Raw genomic sequence first — 24,831 nt, forward strand, 5'->3', positions numbered from 1 at the left:
AATAGGGGGAAAAAACACACAGCAACGGTCTTGAATTTTTGATTTAAAAATGTTGATCACTCAGACTGTTATTTGGATTTCGTTATGTCTAACTTTATATATATATAAACTTTGATTTCCTTTTGTTGCATTCGAGAATGTAAATACTTGTATCAACTAATCATAGATATGCATGTATAGGTATACGTAACCATCATAACCTCTTTTATTACAATTTCTACACTACTTCCGTTTAGCCACCAACCTGACGAGACGGTCGATTATATTTAATTTTAATAAATTAACACACTTAAAGACACAGATGAGTTCTGCAACTGACCCAAAGCAACTAGAGGATGTACAAGGCGATGATCGATGGATTAGTCAGGTATAACAGATATCCAATGTTTCCCCAATCGTTCAGCTGTTTCACATGTAAACAGTTCTTCAGTTGCAGGTCCTCATATTTTACATGCATAAATGTTCTCTCTTCGTACATCTTTGCACTTAAAATCAAGAATGTTGATGTTACGAGCGTTTTGTTCTATTCCTTCAGTTTTTCTTTTTCTTCACCATGTTCACAGACAATTACTTTTAAATAAAATTGAGAATGGAAACTAGGGATGTGTCAAAGAGACAACAACCTGACCAAGGAGCAGAAAAGAGCAGAAGGCCACCAATGGGTCTTCAACACTGCGAGAAAATCCTGCACTGGGAGGCTTTGTTGTTTATGTTGTTCCTAATAGTAATATCATGAATATTAATGTACATGTATATATATCATGTATATATATTTAAATCGAATGAAAACTTGATATTAGATTTTCTGTGCTGTATTTCTGCAATCAAGAACAAGATGTCTCAGGATAGCATGATTCATTTCCTTACATTATCATTGTATCAGCTGGACCCCTGATACAGTACTACATGTATGTGGTAAATGCTTACCATTTGTAACCAACAGCTTAAAGAAGTAATCCTCTGGATGGACCCTAATGAAGGGCGGTAATGGAGTACTCACATGACGAATGACGGTAAAAATGTTTGTAAAAATAACATTAACGATAAACATGATACATAGTTTATTCCATTTGACGCTAACTGTAGCTACTAAATGAGATTTGACAAATGATGATAGAAAATAAAGGCTCATTTGACGCTAACGGTGGTGAATTACGGACTTTTGGCACATGAAGATAAAGGGCATTCCTACCCTCTTATATTAATTTAAAGTTTTATTAAGAGTTGATATGCAGTAAACTACTGTAAATTCAGAAATTATTGCAACGTTTTTATTATTGTGAAAAATGCGACAGGGTTACAAATGTATAATCACAATAATTTAAACTCGCATTTTGAAATTTTTTACATGAATTAAAAAGGATTTTTCTCAATATAGCAAAAATTAGAATTACATTTTAGTCTAAAATGACAAAATCTCAATAATACATGCATGCAATAATTTCTGAATTTACAGTGACATAAACCCAAGCTCGGGTGAGTTTTTCAAATCTACTAGGCCATGAGAGTATTGTTACAACAAATTTTATTGGTTAGTACACATGTTAAAGTTGTGAAGCCATCTCAACATAATCATCATCATGATCATGACAATGATTACTTTGAAATTTTATTCCACAAGATTCTTTTTAATCATTTAAACAGCAGATTAAATAAATAATTAAATTTGATTGGAGAATTACAGACGTGACAGAAATAACTATTGATTTTTATACGACCGCAAAAAATTTTTGCGGTCGTATATTGGTATGACGTTGGCGTTGTCGTCGTCGTCTGAAGACACATTGGTTTTCGCACACTGACTTTAGTTTAAGTGAATGGATCTCTATGAAATTTTACTATAAGGTTCAATACCACAAAAGGAAGATGGGGATTGATTTTGGGGGTTATGGTACCAACAGTTAAGGAATTATGGGCCAAAAATAAGCATTTTTGTAACTTCCAGACATAACTTGTGTGTTAGTGTATGGATCTCTCTGACATTGTACCACAAGGTTCCATATCATAAAGGGAATGCTGGGATTGATTTTGGGGGTAATTGCCTCAATATTTTAGGAATGAGGGGCCAAAAAAGGGGCAAAAAACAAGCATTTTTCTAGTTTCATGACAATAACTTGTGTGCAAGTGTATGGATCTTTCTGAAATTGTACTACAAGGTTCCATATCACAAAGGGAAACCTGAAATTGAGTTTGGGGGTAATTGCCAAAAATGTTTAGGAATAAGGGGCCAAAAAGGGGCCAAAAATAAGCATTTTTCTAGTTTCCAGACAATAACTTGTGTTCAAGTGTATGGATCTCTCTGAAATTGTACTGCAAGGTACCATACCACAAAGGGAAGGCTGGGATGGATTTTGGGGGTAATTGCCTCAAAATTTTTTAGGAATTAGGGACCAAAAAGGGGCAAAAAACCTGCATTTTTCTAGTTTCAGGACAATAACTTGTGTGTAATTAAGTGTATGGATCTTTATGAAATTGTACTACAAGGTTCCATATCACAAAGGGAAACCTGAAATTGAGTTTGGGGGTAATTGCCAAAAATGTTTAGGAATAAGGGGCCAAAAAGGGGCCAAAAATAAGCATTTTTCTAGTTTCCAGACAATAACTTGTGTTCAAGTGTATGGATCTCTCTGAAATTGTACTGCAAGGTACCATACCACAAAGGGAAGGCTGGGATGGATTTTGGGGGTAATTGCCTCAAAATTTTAGGAATTAGGGACCAAAAAGGGGCAAAAAACCTGCATTTTTCTAGTTTCAGGACAATAACTTGTGTGTAATTAAGTGTATGGATCTTTATGAAATTGTACTACAAGGTTCCATATCACAAAGAGAAAGCTGGGTTTGAGTTTGGGGGTAATTGCCCTAAACGTTTAGGAATTTGTGGCCAAAAAGGGGCAAAAAAACAAGCATTTTTCTAGTTTCCAGACAATAACTTGTGTTCAAGTGTATGGATCTCTCTGAAATTGTACTGCAAGATACCATACCACAAAGGGAAGGCTGGGATTGAGTTTGGGGGTGGTGGATGATAAGGGGTTTAAAAAATTGGGGGGGGGGGGATTTTTTCCCTTTTTTTTCTTTAAAATTTTCCATTTAAAATTGGTTATTTCTGATTTATATATAAAAGCAAATAATAATGATATGGTTTCAATAGGTAAATTAAGAATTTATAAGGTCTTAGACCACATTCATTCTGTGTCAGAAACCTATGCTGTGTGTCAAATATATAATCACAATCCAAATTCAGTGCTGTATCAAGCTTGAATGTTGTGTCCATACTTGCCCCAACTGTTCAGTGTTCGACCTCTGCGGTCGTATCAAGCTGCGCCCAGTGGAGCATTTTATTTAAATTCAGTTTGGTATTTTTTTATTACAGCATAAAAGATTTATGTTAGAAGCCAAAGAGAGAGAGCCTGAAGTTGTATTCATAGGTGACTCACTCATACAACACATGCAGTTCTCTGAGGTAAGTGACTCACTCATACAACACATGAAGTTCTCTGAGGTAGGTTACTCAGTCATACAACACAGGCAGTTCTATGAGGTAGGTGAGACTCATACAACCCAGCAGTTCTCTGAGGTAGGTGACTTTCATACAACACATGCATTTCTCTAGGGTAGGTGACTAACTCAAACAACACATGCAGTTTTCTGAGGTAGTTTATTCACTCATACAACACTTACACTTCTCTGAGGTCACTGACTCACTCATATAACACATGCAGTTCTCTGAGGTAGGCATGGTAGGTGACTCACTCATACAACAAATGCAGTTTTCTGACTTAGTTTATTCACCCATACAACACTAACAGTTCTTTGAGGTAGTCAACTCACTCATACAACACATATATACAGTTTTTGGAGGTAGTTACTAATTCATACAACACATGCAGTTCTCTGAGTTAGCTGACTCACTCATACATACAGTTTTCTGAGGTTTAGGACTCACTAGAACAACACTTGCAGTTGTCTGAGGTAGCTGGTCAACACATACAGTTTTCTGAGGTGTAGGACTCACTAGAACAACACTTGCAGTTGTCTGAGGTAGCTGACTCACTCAAACAACACATACAGTTTTTGAGGTATAGGACTCACTAGAACAACACTTGCAGTTGTATGAGGTAGCTGACTCACTCATACAACACATACAGTTGTCTGAGGTATGGGACTCACTAGTACAACACTTGCAGTTCTCTGAGATAGCTGACTCACTCATACAACACATGTAGTTCTCTGAGGTAGCTGACTCACTCATACAACACATGTAGTTCTCTGAGGTAGCTGACTCACTCATACAACACATGCAGTTCTCTGACATAGCTGACTCACTCATACAACTTGTGCAGTTCTCTAAGGTATCAGGATTTTTTTATTTATACACAGTTTTGATTAAGAAGAAAAAAACCAATATGGTTAGAACTTAGAAAATACAAAAAATAACACCATTACAACATGTACAAACACAATTCCATTTTAATATTCTTGTCATGTTTAAGAAATACATAAAATACCACCATTACAAACTCAATCCCAATTTATATTCTTGTACGTGTCGATGAATTAAACTAATCTATTTTATTTTTTAGAAATTTACCTGTGATAATATAGACGTCACAAAAAATACGTCACTGTTTGTGATGTTGATCCATTCATGTGACGCACAGTTTATGTTTCGTTTGTGGTGTCCTGGTGTGCTGTCGTAAATTCATGAGAGGTGTTCGTTATTATTCTGTGGTTTACATGTTGTAATGTACTAGTATATTATATATTCATGTATTTCTCTGTACTGAGTGTTCTTGCGTTTGTTTGTACTGTATTCCTGTCACGTAGTGTTGTCATTTTAGCTGTATTTTTAACATTGCCATATAAGCCGGAGGTTTGGCTAGCCATAAAACCAGGTTCAAACCACCATTTTTTCTTAAAATGTTCTGTAAAAGTGAGGAATATGGCAGTTATCACACAATCAGTTTCTATGTATGTTGGCGTTTGCCTTTGTTGTAGTTCAGTCTTTCCGTTGTTTTCCTCTTATAGTTGATGTGTTACCCTCGGTTTGAGTTTGTTACCCGGATTTGTTTTTGCTTAATCGAATTATGACTATTGAACAGCCGTATACTACTGTTTCCTTTATTTACTTAAACACATGCAGTTCTCTGAGGTAGTTTACTCACTCATAAAACACATGCAATACTATGATGTATGGAAATCTTAGATAAGGATAGGTTCAATCACCAATATTGCACATGCTGCTTTTTAAGATAGGTTAAGGATAGGTGACTCACATTTATAAAACACATACAGTTCTCGATAGGTGACTCTCTCATAAAACACATGCAGTTCTCGATAGGTGACTCTCTCATAAAACACATGCAGTTCTTAGAGTTAGTTTAAGGATTGGTTACTCATGTATGGTTAAGGAAATTAAAAGTGACTTTCTAATTCAACACATGCAGTTGTCTGAGGTTGTTCCAGGATACATAGTTAGGTCATGTAGGTAAATCACTCAACAGAACAAGTAGTTCTCTGTGATTGGTTAAGGAAACGTGACTCACTCATACATTACATTGATGTCGACGATGTAGGCTAAGAAAGGAATATGAATACTTGATAATTATCAGTTGAATGACATTAATACAATTCAGCCATCATTTGTATATAGATGGCAGAAATAAGATGTATTGTATAATAAGCCAAAGTTTCAAGCACTTTTTTAAACTAACTTACCATCTAAATAGTGTAAACTTATAATTAAGAATAAAAAGATATGCCATATTGTTATACATTCTTATGTTCTTGAGACAGTAACCCGATAATTTAATTCACTTCAGACATGTCAGATGAAACATTTTGAGGTAAATAGTGTACATGTAAATATACAATCTTCAGCACCTAGAGTGTGATCAAGTTTTGAATAAATATTACACTTAAAGATCTGTCATCTACACTGATTTATATAAAGTACAAAAACTCAAATATGTCAAAATTATTTTAATAAACAAAATTAGAAAAAAAAATCTTAAAATACTTTTGAAAACCTGAAAGGGAAAATGCACCCATGACATATGAACAATGAGAACAAATAATGTTCATTAATTGAAGCAAAACAAAACGAAGATTTGTAACTGTGTAATTTGTTGATATTTTAATTTTGATAACTTTGATTATCTTATTATAAGATATACCAGGAATTTTTATTTGATTTGCATATTTACAAATACTTGATTGTCATGACTGTCATGGCAGGTCTATTAGAATTTGTTTCCTTGATCATGTTGGTTTACACTCCAATAGACCATGTTGCTAAAACTACTTCCATAGTCTTTGTAAACACTGTCGGTTTTACTGTGGTCAAAAGACTGGAAATTCAAAGAAAAAATAGCAAGTGTTTGGGCTCAAAATTATAGGACTAAAGTCATTTTGCTAGAGAGTATTGATTTGTTAACTACGCTGCCGACTCACAAACTTTACTTAAAAGTCATTCAGAGTTTTATTCCATTTGTGTGTTAATTTGTCTACTTTACACATCAATAACCTCTAGAAGAAATGTGTTTATTCCTATAATAAAGACATTAAAGAAACGCTGTATACATGATATGCATAAATTGAATTAACAAATTCAGGTGAAAAAAGATTTGGGATAAATGTCAGTGAGATATGTATCAGAACAACACATGTAAATCAAACCAGTGTATTATTTGTAAATCATACGTGCTTACACAAATTTAATAAAAGAATTCAAAGAGTGTCGCCAAATTGATCATTAAACTTTAAACATCCAGTCAATTTACTATTTTACCTCTCAGATTTAAATAGATTGAACTGCTTAAACTGGTTTACAAGTCAGCTGTTGTTATTTACAGATATGGGTGAAGATGTTCCAACCTTTACACAGTTTAAACTTTGGTATTGGTGGTGACCAGACACAGCATGTTTTATGGAGAGTGGAAAATGGAGAAATGGATGATGTCCAGCCAAAGGTTTATATACAGCATTTCATATTGCTTGAAAATTTTCTCTCTTTCAGTCAGGGGTACTACTTGTACAAGTAATCTTCATTTACTTGAAGAAGTAAATAATAATATACTTATATATATGTAAACTATTATGTTTGAATAATCTCCCCTTAATTTTCTCAAAAATTTACTTGTATAATTATATAAGTATATTTTTTTTTACAATCCCGAAAAATTCTCAAGTTTTGGGATGTAAAAACATGCCTTTAACAATTTTTCTCAGTTTGGCTCATAATTTTTTATTAGAGTTCAATGTTTCATCTCATTAATTCAACAAAGAAACTAATTGGGCAAAGATCTTAAGTATTTGTGCAAGGCCTTCAAAAATTGCCCCTTGGGGGTTTGTAAATGAGCAGTGTTCTGAAGATAACAGACAAATGAGATTTTCATTGTCCATGAAATTACACTTAAATGATTAGTAAAGACGTCTGCAAAGGACAGACAATTAAAAATTTTATCAGAGCAAAGAAGTCCTAAGAAATTCAAGAAAAGAAGATTAGAATGACTTTTTTACTTGAATAAGTTAAAAAATCTGAATGTCTAAGGGAAATAACTAAGCTAAAAAATGATTTACCAATACGTTGTACACGTAAATAATAAACACTTGTATAAGTATCCTACACATTTACTTATATAAGAATATTAATATTTCTTCAAGTAAATAAAAATGACTTGTACAAGTAGTACCCCTGACTGTCTTTCTTTGTTTGGCAGTTCTACATATGTTTAATACAATGTAGATTAGTTCTTCTATATCTTGATTTTTGAATATGATGTTAAGGTTTAGCCAAAAAAAAAGTTGCTTGGATCTTTGATGTCTGGAAAAATTCGTTAAATCTATTTGCATATGCTCATCAAAGAACAATGACACTTGAAAGTAATTTTACTAGTATTTGCTAGGTTGACCATGAAATCAATATTATCTATATTTACTACCTATTAAAATAATAAGGTTATCACTAGCCAGTCAATGGTGGAACTGGTATAAAAAAATGACTAAAAAAACTGTTTGTTTTTTAATTTTCAATACATGTATATAAAAAAGTCATGGTTGTACTAACATGACTAACACACAAGAAAAAATCTAAATTATGTACACTAAGTACATTGAAGTACACATTTATTATACTAGGGAGTTTAGCTATAATTAAATGGAAGCATTTTTACATTTGTAAAATAATAAAAGTTCATAGTCATATGCTGTAAGATAAGGTGATCTGAAGATTATAGATAAACCTTCTTCAATAGCCAATCAAATGATCCAGTTAGTATCAAAAGATCGACTAAAGATAGATTTTAAATATGATGTATCTTGTGCATAAAAAAGACAGATAAATGAGTAAAATCTACATGTACATGTACTGTAAATTCAGAAACTGTTGCATGCATTTATTATTGCGATTTTGTCATTTAAGACTAAAATGCAATTCTAATTTTTGCAATATTGAGGAAAATCCTGTTTAATTCATATAAAAAATTTCAAAATGCGAGTTAAAATTATTGCGATTATAACCCTATTGCATTTTTCACAAGGATAAAACATCGCAATAATTTCTGAATTTACAGTCAGACAGTATACAATTATTTTACAGGTCGTTGTTCTTTTGGTTGGAACAAATAATTATGACCATACAGATAAAGAAGTGACAGAAGGTATTCTTGCCATTGTTAAAGCCATACAGGAGAGACAGAGCCAAGTTCAAATAATTGTCTTGGTAAATATGTTATTTTAGTTTAGCATCAGTTCCTAAACAATTTTCCTTATAAGGTTGTAATAATCCGAAACTTATTTGCATCAGTAAAATTAAAAAGCTGAAAAAGTTTAATTTTTCCCCCTAAAAGCAGACTTATTGATAAATTTGTTAATGAGTACTTGATGTTCAGCAGAGATTTTGTATGCATATTCATGTCATTCATGACATCAACCTAGTAATGTCATTTCAATGTCAGGCTTTGGATACACAGGAATTGTTGGATTTTTAAGATGGTACGTCATAAATTCATTAAAGATACCAGGCTAACCTCGCTTAATGCATACAATATTTACCTTCTATTCTCCAATGTGCTTCATCTGACAACAGTTGCTGTTTTCTCAAAATATCTAAAAATTATTCATAAATTATCTGAATTTTTGATGACTTATCACTTTTGTCAGATTTTTTTTTGGTGAATGTGAATAAAGTTAAAGCAGATGTGGGATTTGTTCGTTAATGAGACAGTGACCAAACAACACGAAATACCAAAAGACAAATAAATTCAGTATTCAACTATAGGCAGGTGCCTAACAATATATGTCAAGTCTGAACTAAAAAAAAAAAAGGTTTTGAAGTTGTTTTCCAGTAATAGAAACAATGAAAGTTCTACAGACCTTCTAAAATTCAAACTGACCACACGCACGATACACGCACGGTGAATGCACGATACACGCACGGTGAATGCACGATACACAATACACGCACGATGAGCGATGAGCGTTACACGGAGGATTAACGAAAAATGAATGATGAATGATGAACGCACGATACACGCACGGTAATTGATTCATTGACGAATGAAAGATAAGCGCTTAATACACGGTTCTCAAAGCCATTTTATTTGGAATTGCATTTAAAATTGATGTATGATAATGAAAATCTATAAGGGTATACAAGTTTTAGATATCTCGCTTTCTGTGTTGATTGGTCGACAGTTTTACTAAACACTCCATGTATTAAATAAATTAATTGTAGTATAGTATTTCCAATATCAATGAGTGTTGTCAAATTATAAAACTCATCGATTTTATAATTCTACTTAATATAAATAATTTATAATTTGCTACGTTTTAAAGAGTGGTGATTCCAGCCATTTTTAAAAAGAGGGTTCTCAACCCAGGATAAAAGGGGTGGTTTTAACCATATGTCCCCATTCAAATTCATTGACCCCCCTCCCCCCCTCCTCTTTTTATCTGCCTAAATTTGTAACCTTAACTAATTAATTATCATATGTTTACGTTCCGAAATTTAGGAAATATTTGTATGCTTCAAAGTTTAGTATGATGTCCATTATCACTGAACTAAAATTCATTTTTGTTTAGGGACCAGCTGAAAAACGCCTTCGGTGCGGGATTTTCTACCCATTGGTGGCCTTCGACTGTTTTCTGTCTGTACGTCTAAACACTGCTAAGGACTTATAATATGCCACTAAGGACTAGAAAGGACGTGTTACTTGTACTCTGTTTTCATACTATGGTAGAGATAGATAGATTTTTATTACATAAATTCCAATTTTTAAAGAAAAGAATCACCATTAAATGAGTAGTTGAACAATATTTGGAACGTGCCGGTTTTTCCTTGATATTGCCGAAAATCAGTGATCCGACTGACACGAGCGAACTTACATAACAACTGATTAAACAATCATAATCTCTTTTTTTTTTTACTTAAGTTACAATGTTCCTTATATTATCAGAATCGTATGAGTTAATTAAGAGCAAAATATATAATTTGTCAGAAAAATCTGATTCGTACAAATTGATTAGAAATAGCTGCGAAAATGAAATTTACCAAATAATGAGAAAATTTAAACATTTGTAATACCAAATACTTCATAATATACTTCTGAAACGACTTTTCGTCCTGAATATGCATGACATTTTTGCCACTGGAGTTTAAACAACCACTGAATAATCAATCAATCAAATTTTGCTTTCATTAAACAATATAAGCCACAATTGTATCCATCACTTGGTGTCTGTTGTTTGTTTGTACAGTAAACATACTGAATCTTTATATATTCCTTATACAATTTCAAGTATGTAATAAAATTCATACATATTTTCAAACATCCTGGCACTTCAAATTTCTAGGAGGTGAGATTCTCGGGGTTTTACCTGAAACTCTTTGGGAAATGCAATTTTTAATTCCAATTCCAATTCCAAACTGTAAAAGATATCCCAAGGATTTTTTTAAAATGCATTTCTAATTTGATAAGGAGATTTGAAAAAAACGATCTCAATGGTAGTTGAAATTATTCAGTGCAATCATTTTGTGTCCGCCGTTGTCTTTCATACATATCAATTGGTGTATCCACTGTTTGCTGTTCGTTATCTGTTGTTTATGGCAGTCAGGCCTCGCGAACGGTCTCCAAATTTAAGCCCCCACTAAGGTAAATTAATGATCATTTATAGGGGGGGGGGGGGGGGGCTTTTTTCTCGGGACAAACATTATTTTCCTTCCTTAAAAACAACTTAACAATTTTCTATATTTTTCATTTAATCATAAACCGATGAATATTAAATGATTTTTAAAAAATTAAAAAAATATTTTTATTCTAATATATCTTAATATCTGGGTTATTTTCTTATCCAAATAATTATTTTTTCATTTTTTTTAAGGAAAAAGTGTTATCAGTTATGGCCCCCTCATTTTAGACATGACATTTTGCTTGATACTGTATGAAGATTATTCGTTGCAACTTTTATGAAGAAATTACCGACTTTTTTTTAACTAGATAAATATACAACAAAAATACCGTTTTTTCTTCTTGTATCAATTTCTTTTCACAAAAATTAAATATTAATAAAGAATTGTTACACAAATGTAGAGCCCAATTTGATAACGAAGATATTCCTAATCTCTTTACAGAAATCCGCATATCTTTATCTTTTGAAACAAAAAAGTTAAGGATGTCTGTTCAAAGGACAAAAATGTCCAAGAAACCGAAATGTTATAAGTAAAATTTTTTAATGTCGAATAATTCAAACCCATTTGTTTTTTAAATTTAGCACATGAAGATATAATTTTTATTACATATACAAATTGATTTTGTAAAAATTAGCTTGTATATATGTGAACTTTTGTAAAAAAAAAATCACTGTGGTTCTAAAACTGTATCACATGGCCATAATTGTCCTAAAGCTAAATGTCATCGTCAGATTATGAGGGTCTGAATAGGGATTCGTTATTTCTGTATTCTGTCATTTTAGGCAATTTTTTCTAATCGTTATACCTTTTGTCGATCATTCTTTATTCCATATATTCTAGTACCTCATCATTTTCTTTTCTATATATTTGTCTGGTTATTTTTTGTATTCTTTATTTTTTGGTCAATAATTTTCTATTCTATAAACCCCCACCCACACCCTATAATGGAAGACGATAAACATTTTAGTATACATACCACCCGTTGTCACTTTCACCTGACATACAAATCACAAATTGTTATTTTTACCTGGACACGGGACTTATATAATTACGTAATAATAACGGATATAGTAAATTCAGTAGAATATAACCTGTATCAACGCACTGGCTTGTTAAATGAATATTGATCTGACAACTGTTTATCATATTTTTAGTTATTTTAAAATTGAGAATGGAAATGATGAATATGTCAAAGAGACAACCACCCGAAAAGAGCACATGCCAGCCGAAGGCCACCATATTTGATAAGGTTTTAGTTTCTAATGAGACAGTAACCATCGTATTTTCAGAAAATTTCTAAACGGATAATGAGAGTTTAGCGACCTTGACTGGCTATACAGCCCAAGCACGGTCGGTCTCTAAAAGTTGCTGAATTTAAGAGCCTATATCAAGAGATAGGCTTTACCTAGCTTTAGGTGTTTAAAAAATATCCATTTAAGAACCAAATGTGGCTTCTTTCTATTTATACCAAAATTGAGTTCAAGGCAGTATTTTGTCGAAGAGAACAATTACACAAAGTGCAACATGCGAGAAGAGGTTTCATTTCCCTTATTTATTTTTTATTGAAGTGAGTAATCTTTTGAGATTACTTCACGGAAATATATTTTAAATGAAAAGGTGCAACTGGATGCATCCCTAAAAAACAAATTTAAATATATATTACCTGAAGATCTGTAAAAGCAGTGAAAGCGCTAGTAAAAGTGATGAATTGAAACCGTTATTATCTTTTATTAATTTTCTTATATGTTACCAGCAAACGGATTCTACTTAACTTTTCTTTTTATATATATATATATATATATATATATATATAATTTAAATTTGTTTGTTATATATATATATAAAATGACGGATATTCGTCAATCAGACAGCAATCCAACATAAACACGAGTAAGTTACCTGACATCTAGAATAAGAGGTTTAAGCATACCCCGCGCTGGTCAACTTTCTGAGCTGTGGGTAAAATTCAATATACATGTAGGACTGTGAAACGGGAAATATACGAAAGATTTGTTTTTACGTACGATGAAGTGTCATTCCCTCAATACATACGAGTCCACCGTGAAACTATTCTTATGATTATATAACGGTAAATGATGATCTCATTAGAGGAACAAATTAAGTAAAGATACATGTTGAAGCAAGAATAATATCCACATGCAAAACATCAAATAGGACGATCTCTAAATTAGTACGCGGCAACTTTAACTATTACATTCAAAGACAATAACACTAGTAAATGCTTTATATACTGACATTGAAACAAATATACTGCTCATAATAATTGCACATCTGTAGACTTTAATCTAGGTATCCCGCGTTATATAAACTATCGCAAACCATCGAACAGCTCATCGCACTTCGGCGCAGACCAGCGCACTTCACGCGTGGCCATCAAACTTTATGATCTCCATTGCACCTCCGAGTCATACACACATATATATTCCGATTTTTTAATAATGGTTTTTATTATTTTAATTCCCGTAGGTATTGCCCAAAGAAATAGGGTTTATTTAAGGGTTTACACATCTTCATAGCTAGAATATTTTGATACTTATATCACGAACAGATATCTATGACAAACATTTCTTAAATTGTCAGTATATAAATTTAGATTTTTTTTAAGAAACGTAGGTTTCAGCTACAGCAGACTAAATTGGCTTTTGATGGATTGAAGGCTTATGTAAAAAAAAAGAAAATGTGGTATAATTGCTAGTGAGTCAACTATTCAAGAAAGTTCAAATCAAGAGGAATGCTAGCAGTTATATCTATACGACCTTCAATAATGAAAAAAAATACGGGAACTGTAAAGTCGGTTATTAAAGGCCCCGCCCCGACATGAAAAAAATATGAAACAATTCAATTGAGCAAACTAACGGCCTTCTTTATTTCAAAGCTACATGTATCTTGCCACAACAAAAAGCCCAAATACATGTATATAACAGAATTGATGTTACGAAAACCACTGAACTACGTGCTTTTGACTTTGGACAGACACATAAATACACAGAATGTTGTGAATGTGTATAGGCCCTTTATTGGTCATATAGCTCTACACTCCTATCTACTTAGTATTTTATACATTCTTTGGCTTTCAAATATTTAGCATTGAGCGTTCCTGGTGAAAGTAAATCCAGAAAAGCGTTATAGATGCATGAAATTTATAAAGTGTTGATTTGTGAGGGGATCAAAACGTAGGGATCGATGTTTATGTCTGTTTTATATGTGCAATAATATCGGCCTTCTAACTTTAGTGAAACTCTGCAGTTGTTCAGTGACGGATCCAGGGGGAGGGTTCAGGGGGTTGGAACCCCCTTTTTTTGGACGATCAATGCATTTGAATGGGGACATATAGTTTGAACCCCCCCCTTTTTGCCCTGGGCTGGGAACCCCCCTTTTTAAAATGGCTGGATCCGCCCCTGTTGTTTCATGTATTTGATATGCAAATTATCACCAACTAAAAGGATAAGATGGATGAATTAATAGTTGATCGTTTAACGTCCAGTGGCATATATTATAGATTCATTATTAGGGGGAGTACAATAATTATGATATAATGATGAACATTGGCAATCATACCACAACTTCTTTTTTATAAGAACGTACATGTGTAGATTTTCGTCTTTTATTGTAAACTACAGTGTCCCCGGGAGTCAAAGCCGAAATCAAACTTGTGTAAATTTCTGAAACATACATTTCATTATTCAACCCAATGTAAAGCAAACAAATTATACCGTTTTGAGCTATAAAACCAAGGCAACCCTTTATACTAGTCAAAAGTTGCTGGATCGTGGTAGATGCATACGAAACTTCAATTAATTGTTTGTATTTTTCAATCTTTTATATCCGATAAAGATGAACACAAAATCTATCGGATAAAAACTACCGATTTTTTTATAAGATAAAATTTATCCTTATTGGAGTCAAATTTGTCATATGGATTCATAAAGGACAAAAAAATGTCCTCAGTAACGGAACAAAAAATACCCCCATGGTAAAATAATCCGTCATTCTTTAATACAAAGTACTATTGTGAATTATGTTTTCGGATATTAATCTTTTAGACATACATTAAAAACGGTGTCCTTGATATGCAACCATGAACACAATGAAAAGTGAATCTGTGAAAGTGTTCCATGTTTATTCCATTTAAATAAAGACTTGTTATGATAATACAATATATTTAACTATTTTATCAAAAAATTTAAATAAAAAAGAATATCTTAAACTCGTAAACACAATTTCAAGTTTAAAAAGTTCCTCAATTTAAAATCCTTCTTAAGGAATACGGGATATATTTGCGTGATCTTATACTTGTTTAATTAAAAAAATGCCTTCAAATACATATGTTTATTTGTATTCAAGTTTCCACAAAACATATTTAGCTTATTTTAAATGAAAATAAAGAACAGAGAATAAAAACACTGCTGAAGAGAAAATACATATTCGTGTTAAATTCGCCTCAGTTTAATTTGTTAATTCAAGTTTGGCATCTAAAATCTTAATCCGCAATCCACATTTACCCGACAATCTTGTATATTGTATTTTCTCAATGGAATAACCTTACCTGCACGTGACCATCAGAAACGAAGACAAACATTATATTTGTAATGGTATTTATCAAAACTTAAATGTTTGAATATTTAGTAGAATATGAATTTGCCAAATAAGCGAAGAATTATAATCTTGCATTGTTCAACATTGGAGAAATGACTCAAGTTGAACATTAATCATGTTAATACTGATTCAATATTTTATTATAGTCTCACCACATACAAACATAAAATGAGAATCACAGAAATAAACATAAAACATTAAAACATTTGCATTGTATGTACCAATCTTAAAAAGAATAATGAGAGACTTTTAAGACACAATATATTTACTCATTTACATTTAAAATTTACAGTGTCCACCTGTACTATATGAAAATAAAACATTTTTTCTTTGAGAACTAGGAAATAAAATGCTGTTTCTTTTCAATGAAATATTGTTGATGTTTTTGGCAACTATCGCAGCAACATTGCCGTTATTAAATAAAAATATAAATTTTTCGCTATCTGATAATTAAAGGTTAAAATGTTCATTAAAATGTTTAGCTTAATGTATCATAATTTGTCTTAAATCTACATATAATGGGCATTTTAAAATGACATGAAGTTCATCTTCAATAGTAGAGCTACAACACATGTCATCTCGTGGACTTCTTTTCTTTCATACTTTCCAGTTTCTATTTTTAGTGGAGCTACCCCACATCTAAATTTTGCAAAAGCACTGTTGTTTTTAATTGGCGGAATATTTTTTAACAAATAACAGTTGGCCAACAGTATATTTTTAAGCCCATTTCGCTCAGTTGAACAGAAATTCCAATTTTAACTGTTCTGTCGTAGAAATGTCATCATGTTATTGTTTGTACGTAGAACATGTATCATTATATTAAAATGTGTCAGTCCCAGCCAAGATTCACTGAATAACCACGAAATGTTTACAGATGATAAATAAATTTTACACAAAAATTCATGAATCTGTATGAACGTTATGTACGATGAAATTAATTAAGTGTTCACAAGAAAGAAAGTATGAATGTAAATTTTATTTAAAGTCGGAACATATATATATACACTTTAACCGTGAGATAAAATATAAGCTTTGATGAGCTCTATACCCGACTATTATATAAAAACCGCAATGAATGAACGTTACCCGATTAGAGATGGAACGTTTGACAAATGCACGTTATCTGATGTACACAGTTACATGCATGATTGACGAACGCACGATACACGGTTAAGAATGAATGATTGATGAAGGCACGATACACGCACGATACACGCACCATACACGATTGAGAATACACGATGCACGCACGTTACACGGAAAATACACGGAACGATGAATGATGAGCGCACGATTGGTACACGCACAAAACACGCACGATACACGCACGCAACACGCACGATACACGCACTGAATAATGGTCAGTTTGAATTCTAGAAGGTCTGTACCATCAACAACAAATTATCTAAATGAAAAAAAAAACAACATTCAAATATGACCTAAGACAATTACCATGACAACACAATCTTGTTTCAGATAAAATTATATAATTTGCTATTGCATTATAAAATTGTTGCATAATAAACTAAAAGTAACTGTCTTTGCTACATTTTTTGTGTCTATGTATTGCAGTAAGCAGTTGCATTTTTACCTTTTAAAATATTTGATTGCCATTAAAAAAAAAATTCAAGATAAACAAAATCTTTAACTTGACACACATTGAAAAAATTAATTTTATTCTATTGGATGTAACTCATTTTATTTCATATATTTCAGGGAATTCCTCCAAGAGGTGAAAAACCCAATCCACTCAGAGAAAAGATTTCCAAAATAAATGAGGGCTTAAGTTCAAAATTAAGCAGCACTCCAAATATCACATTCCTGAATGCTGATTTTTCTGCGTTTATTAATTCGGAAGGGCTGATAGATTCAAAAGATATGTACGATTACCTGCATTTTACGAACGAAGGATACAGAAAGTTTTGTGAGCCACTGGTAGAAGAAGTACAGAGCTTGCTTCAGACATTTTTGAAGGTTGAAAACACTTCCATGCACTCGTCTTCGACAGCGGATTTGCTATGTAACGATACAACGTAATAAGAACATCCTACAGATCGTCCAGATCTTTATGGCAGGGGCAAGGGTCACATTTTTTTTTTGTTCTTTGTATGCATTTGTTGTATAAAGCAGCCAACATGCCTTATCCCTAGCTAGCATCTTGAAATATAAAATGCTTTTTTCAGGGAAATCCATTCAAATGATGTATAGCCCAGTGCTTTAAAAGTTTTAATGTCAAGACAAGGTAACAGAACTTTCCTGTCATTTTATCATTAAGATATCTTATTTTGTGCTCATTACACCTAATGGAATTTTATGCTTTAGAATTAAAATGCACAATATGAAGCTGTTTTTGATGTTTTTGGTTTTGTTAGTACATTTTAAACATGTTAAAACAGTAACATATTTGGAAATCTCTTTAAAAAATGCGAAAAAGAGTTATTACATGTATTTACACCATATTTGAAAATCCATTGAAAGTTTTTTTGATTTTTGTATAAACACCAACTTTTTAAATTGTACTTTTAATGAGAGGTTCTTATGATAAGATTGAATGAAAAACAGTTATAAATGCATGTGTTCTGTTTAAGATGAGCTCAATGGACATTGGCATGGTATTTGATAAGTGCTGTAATAAAAGGGAAAAAAATTGCAACATTAACTGAAAACAACTATCATGGTGATAGTTTTTTTATTTGACATGCAACAATTTTTCCATTTCTTGGATTGATTGCCAAAATGCATTTATGATAAAAATACATGTTAAGAAAGTTGTTTTGGATGACATTGATAATCTGTTATTACATGTACATATTGTAGCACAAAGTCACAGATTCTATTTCATGTTTAATAAGAAAAAAGAAACAGTGTTTTCTAAAATATCATGAACAATGATAGACCTTTTAAAAATATTATTCTGAAGGTTATGGTGTAAAAATTGCAAAAATGGTATAATTATTACAATTAAAAAACAACAACTATAAAAAAGAGTATAGTATCATGACAGTGCTAATTGTATTCATTTTAATTTTTTTGCAATATTTTATAATTAGAAAATGGGGATATGGCGATGAAACAAATTTCTAAAAAGATACACTGAGAAATGAATGAAGTTTTACTGTGGTTCTTTCTTGTGAAATCTATCTGCATGTCATAAATAACAAGGATTGTAAGTAAATTAATTTTTTGTTCACTAAACATAAAGTTAAATTTATGGTTAAGAAACCATGTTGTTGTGATTTAATTTGACTTTGTTCTCAACATCATGAAAATGTAAATCGTTAATTTGGATTATGTATACGATGATTATGATTTTTCATGTTTTAAAATCATATCTATAATTAGTCATTTTTTTATCACTTAATAACTTGAACTGATAGCATATTATTTTTTTTTTATTATGGTGCAATATACATTGGGGGAATGATTTATCTGTTTTTTATTCCTGGTTTTAACAGGATTATAAGAGCTAATTTTTTTTCCATTTGTTAATTTAGAGAGAAAAAATCCATTAATTTTGTTAAACTGGATGTATAAAACCAGAAACTTTAAGAAATCTTATGCTAACATAACCTGAAAGTCAACTATAACATGAAGTCGATGGTAGCAGGCCTATGGGAATTGCCTCTTCAACACTATGGTATTGAATAGTATTGAATTGGTTTTTTTTAGATCACAAGCGTTTGAATATCATTGTAAATTGGTAAATTATGTATGTTTAAATTTTGAAGGTAATTTTTTTAATACAAGTTTTTCAGTTTGGATAACAATTGTATACAATTTAATTTTTTTCGTTATTGATGGAATTGGTTATGTTGACATGGTGGATGCATATTTTAAAATTTTTTTTTAAAGTTGTTTATAAAGTCTGAGATTAATCTGATGTCTGACAGTCTGTTTTCGGACCTGCTGGACACAGGGATGTCAGAATCTAGTCCATGTAGATAACATGGAAATTACCATGCCAGACCTAGGACAACAAGTTTTGTCTTCAGTTGTAAAAGATCCATTATCAAGCTGATAAACCATATATCATTCATTTCTTTATTCCTTTTTCTCAACAAATATTTAACTTTCATTCAAAGACAACCATCCAATAGCCCCAAAAAAAGTCTTATTTCCTTAAACCCAACTTTAGGTTACTTTCAGATTGAACCATGTCCAGTCGTGGCATGAGTTCAATATTTTATGTCTTGTGTATATAATTGAGGAAAATAAATCTTTCATATGTGCTACAGGGAGGTGAATAAAAGATCAATATTCATGGTACAAATGATGTAGGGTTTGTATGCTTGACAATGGACCAACAAGGATTTTTGGATAGAAACTACCTTAAGTTTGATTTGACAGTTTTATTATTTTGTATATATGAACTAAAGCAAGTCCACAGAACAATCTATCTGTTATCAAAGCATTCTCACCCGAAGTTGTTTATAGTGTTCAAAACAAGTTTCTTTCGGTTTTGACATATTCGTAAAGAGATAGTGTATTTGCAACTTAAACACAACAAACTTTGGTAATTTGCTCTACTGCAAGGATTTGTTATATTCTAGCTTGTATATACAGCAAGGAACTATAGTGATGTATAATTATTTTCACATATGTTTATTATTGCATGAATATAAATTTCTTGAGGATCAAAAGATGTATACTTATATGTAAAATTTGCAATACAAACAATTATATAAAAAACATCTATCTAAAAAAGAGATGTCTTTTATGAAACTTTGTATGTTTGCAACTACTTGCAAGGTCTTGAAATTGACACTTGAAAATGGGAGGTAACCTTTTTTGAAATTTATGTAATTTAAGTTTTATGTAGAAGACAAAAGTTGCACTTTTTGTGAAGATAGAGTGGTGATAAAGGTACATACTGAATATTTTCATCAGGTCACAATCCCAAAAAATGTTTTATATTTTCATTCAGGAAACCATGTTAAAAGAAAAGTTTGATTTTAAAGTTAGTTATATATAGCCTTTTATTTACAATATGCATTAAAAATTTTACTAGAAAAATGACATTTATGAAGAATACAGAAACAGAAATACTTAAAAACTTGCATCTTAAATACTTTCACAATGCTGATATGTAGTTTTTACTTAAACCATTTTAGTTGATAAGGTATCTTACAAATCAGCATATCTTGATGCCAGAAGGCTTTTTTGAATTTGATGATAAAAATATATCTTTCTTGGCAGATGAAAAAATAAATATGAACAAAAAGGAGATTTGCCATACTAATAATTTTTTAAGTCAATGAAAGATCAAAGTTTCTGTGCAAAAAGTGAGAAAAGACACTCTGTTTTGTCTTTTAATCAGTTCAAATTTATTTTTGTTGGTAACCTAATGAATAGCTATAACATATCTGTGATATAGTATGAAAGAAATTTTCAGGAGTATTTTACATTCTTTGATATTTTTAAAGGTTAACACAACTATCTAATTTACCTTAGACTGCAGGTTAGCTGGACTTTGTTCATTTACCTGTCTACTTTTGAAAACCTACTCAAAGTTAACAGATTTTGAAATAAAGTACTGAATACAAAAATTTTCCAAAGTATTATATGTTTGATAAATTCTTATAATGAAAAAATTGGCATGCCTACACCATTGGATGGTCACAGATGACCATCTAGTAGAATACACAAACTGATGAAAATGACACAATCTGCTTAAAATAAAGTTATCAGACTTAAAATCATTCCAATAGTTAAGAGTAAGTCATAACTAGAGATGTTAATTTGTTGATAAAGATATTGTTAATTGTTAATTTTTAATTGCTGTTTTTTTTTCAAATCTTCAGTTATAGTTAAAATTTATTTCCGGTTTTGACAGAAATAGTTTGGTAATGAAATAATTTGTCTCCAGTAATTATTTATTTGTTGCCTTTTTAAATGTGGTATGATACTGATATTAACTATATTGAACACTTATTACAATGTATGGACCTCATAAACAATATTTATGATGATATTCATATCAATGAAAGTCTATATCACATCCTAATATAAATAACTTCAAATATGATCAGGTATGATCATGTCCCGATCAGTTGTGTTTTGTGAAAGTCAATGGAGACAATATGATTTTTTTTTTTATCTTACCCCATATCAATCCTCAGGCTGATGGACATCTTATGTTGTTAAGGGCATGTATATAGAAGGGTTTTATATCATATTCTTAATTTATTATCCTAGTATGACATATTACAGCCTAAACTTACATTGATAAAATTTGACAAGACCTAGGTTGTACATTTTGAATGACACCGTATAATTTTAAATTTAATTATGCTTCATTTGAATTGATAATATCACTATTTCAAGGTTGAATAATTTTAATTCTCTTTTTTTGTAAATATTAATTTATGAAGTGTAACTAACCAAACTGAAAATTACAAGAACATCTGAATATATTTACTAGGAAGATAAATATAAAAATCTATAAACATTTTTTTTTGTTTTTGTTTTTTTTACAATTTTGATTAAAGAGAATTAAATATTTGAGTCATTCTTGAGTGAACTCTTTATCAAGAAACCAAATTTTTGGAAAAACCACTTCTTAAAGTCATACCTCTTCTAAAGTCATATTGGATAAATCTTTTAAAGGGAATAGTGGTCTTGAAACCCACAGTTCAGTGGCGGGTATGGTCTCAGTACACAAAGTTTGCTGTACTTTTGAATTTAAGTTAAAAGCAATTTAGGGCTATGTTTTGTAGTTGCTAGAGATATGGAGTACCCAATGTTTATATATCATTTGGGTTATATAAAGCAAATTTTTGAGGAGAATAAAATGAAAACTTATCAATAGAAATATTACATTTTTGTGTATGTTGTTAGGAAAAATTATGAGAACTTTTCTTATCAACTTTATTATCACAAAATAAATAAATGTACAGATCTATTGTTCACGCTGATAAAAACATTCTGTCATATGATACCTAAGCTAGCTGAATCACAAATTCATTGATTTCTTTTGGCTGAATCACATAAAGATTCATTGATGTCTTCTGGCCAAATCACAGATTTATTGATGTCTTTATGAATCAATCTATGATTTGGATGTATTTCTTAAGTACTAAATAAGGTGGTTAAAGGTAGTTTTATTTGTATTTGTAGGGAATACATATATTCATGCATAAGTATAAATGTTTAAAATTAAAAAAAATAAAAGATAATATCAGCTTATGAAAAAAGCTAAATTTCCAAGATGGCAACCTCACAGAGATTAGGTTAAATGCCTAGCCAAAGTTAAATATTTAGTGTATTTACCTTAAATTGTCTGCAGTGGTGTCTTTTAAGACAAATTGAATTTTGTAATATTTTATTTATAGATAAACTTGAAAACTAAGTATAAATTTCAGTATTGTTAGTATAATAGAAATAAAGACAATATAATGTTAAAAACTTTGGATTTGATGGTTAATGGTTTTTGGTTTTTATAATGATGAACTTTTTTTCAGATAAATTTTAGTTTTCAATTAATTTGATAATTTTGCAGAAAAAAGATGTACATGTATATAATATTTTTTTTAGTAGATTTTAATACTAGTTTAAAATATAAACTAATCTGTGCAAGTGCGGGTATTAATTGAGGATTAGATAAATATGAATAAGCATAGAGTACTACAACATCATCTATCTATATATTAATGTGCAATCAAAGATCAAAGGTTGATAAATGATTGACATTATATTATATTTAAAACAATGATGCAATTATGAGCTCTTAAATCAACTGACTTTTTCATATTTTCTAAAGTAACTAGGCTGAAAGTAATCCTTGTAGACATCTCTAGTCCACTTATGCTCTTAATTTTTTTAAAGTGCTGGTGTTCTATGTTCAATATACAGCACATACAATATGATTGATTAAAAATCACTTTTGCTACTGTAGATTATTAGATTGATATTCTACCAAACAGGATGCATATGATTGCTGTTAATTAAAGGTGATAACACTCTGGATTACTACGTTATATACCCTATCATTTACTATCTATGAAATATTCAGAGAATTATTTTAGATTTAAATCAACTGCAAACACCAGCAATCACCGTAAAAAAATCACAACCAATAGTGATTTTCAACTAAATCACCTTGTGTGTACTGTATGAAATATTTTTATTATGAAAATTGTAAAATTAAAATCAATATTGCTAAGGTATTTTTTTCACAATGATAGAATAAAAATAGAAATAACCATTTGCATTTAAATGGACAAACACCTAAATGGTTTCCGACATAAGTTCATATTTTTCTTAATACTCATTTTGATTTCATAACCTCAGATGTTAAGTAATAAGGGTTCTATACAATTATTTTTTCCAAATTTACACTTGTAATATCATTTATATTTTTTGTGAAGCAGTGCTTCAACAAGATGTTGACAATATTTGGTGCATTTATTTTTCACAGCAAAAACAGATCTCACATGTGCAATATAAATTTATGTATAATGTTACATTGTTTGCATGTATATTTCTTTTATGAACAATGTAATATGTGTAGCTAATACAAATATCATTTAAAGTAAATAAGTTCTTTCTTATTATTTAGTGCCATGATTTCCATCATAATAATGATTGTCCAATATGTGTACTTAAATGAAATTAATTTTCGAAAGACATAAAAATAACTTTATTGAATTGTTTCATATTTTTAATGTCGGGCCTTTTAAAGCCGACTATACGGTATGGGTTTTTCTCATTGTTGAAGGCTGTACGGTTGCCTATAATTGCTTACATCCACTTTATTTGAACTTGGGTGGATAGTTATCTCATTGGCAATCATACCTCATCCCCTTATTTTTATGTAAGTAGGGGTGACACAAAAATTAGAACATGGACTCAATACATCAAATGCATGAGGGCCAGATGAAATACCGGTAAGCCCTAGAATACTTAAAAAATATCAAATAAATTAGCACCTATCATTAGTTATCTTTTTCAACAATCCATCACTACCAGCTAAATACCTTATGAATGAACAACAGCAGACATTTGTCTACTTTTCAAGAAGGCTGACC

The 24,831-nt window shown here is 31.0% G+C and overlaps 1 protein-coding gene across 1 annotated transcript; it reads left to right on the forward strand.

The window, feature by feature from the left end:
• Nucleotides 1-228: 228 nt before the first annotated feature.
• Nucleotides 229-24,336, forward strand: LOC127702645 (platelet-activating factor acetylhydrolase IB subunit alpha2-like). The gene is made up of 5 exons (XM_052206929.1): nucleotides 229-367; nucleotides 3,371-3,460; nucleotides 6,852-6,968; nucleotides 8,597-8,719; nucleotides 17,522-24,336. The coding sequence occupies exons 1-5, from the start codon at nucleotides 302-304 to the stop codon at nucleotides 17,840-17,842; spliced, it is 717 nt and encodes a 238-aa protein (XP_052062889.1). The 5' UTR covers nucleotides 229-301; the 3' UTR covers nucleotides 17,843-24,336.
• Nucleotides 24,337-24,831: the final 495 nt, after the last annotated feature.

This window comes from Mytilus californianus, unplaced genomic scaffold (genome assembly GCF_021869535.1).
Source record: "Mytilus californianus isolate M0D057914Y unplaced genomic scaffold, xbMytCali1.0.p SCAF_5, whole genome shotgun sequence".
Classification (NCBI taxonomy): domain Eukaryota; kingdom Metazoa; phylum Mollusca; class Bivalvia; order Mytilida; family Mytilidae; genus Mytilus; species Mytilus californianus.

Coding starts and splice junctions, on each gene's coding strand:
- LOC127702645 (XM_052206929.1), top strand. CDS start 302: ATGAGTTCTGCAACTGACCCAAAGCAACTAGAGGATGTACAAGGCGAT. Junction 368..3,370: donor ATGATCGATGGATTAGTCAG/GTATAACAGATA, acceptor TTTTTATTACAG/CATAAAAGATTTATGTTAGA. Junction 3,461..6,851: donor AACACATGCAGTTCTCTGAG/GTAAGTGACTCA, acceptor TGTTATTTACAG/ATATGGGTGAAGATGTTCCA.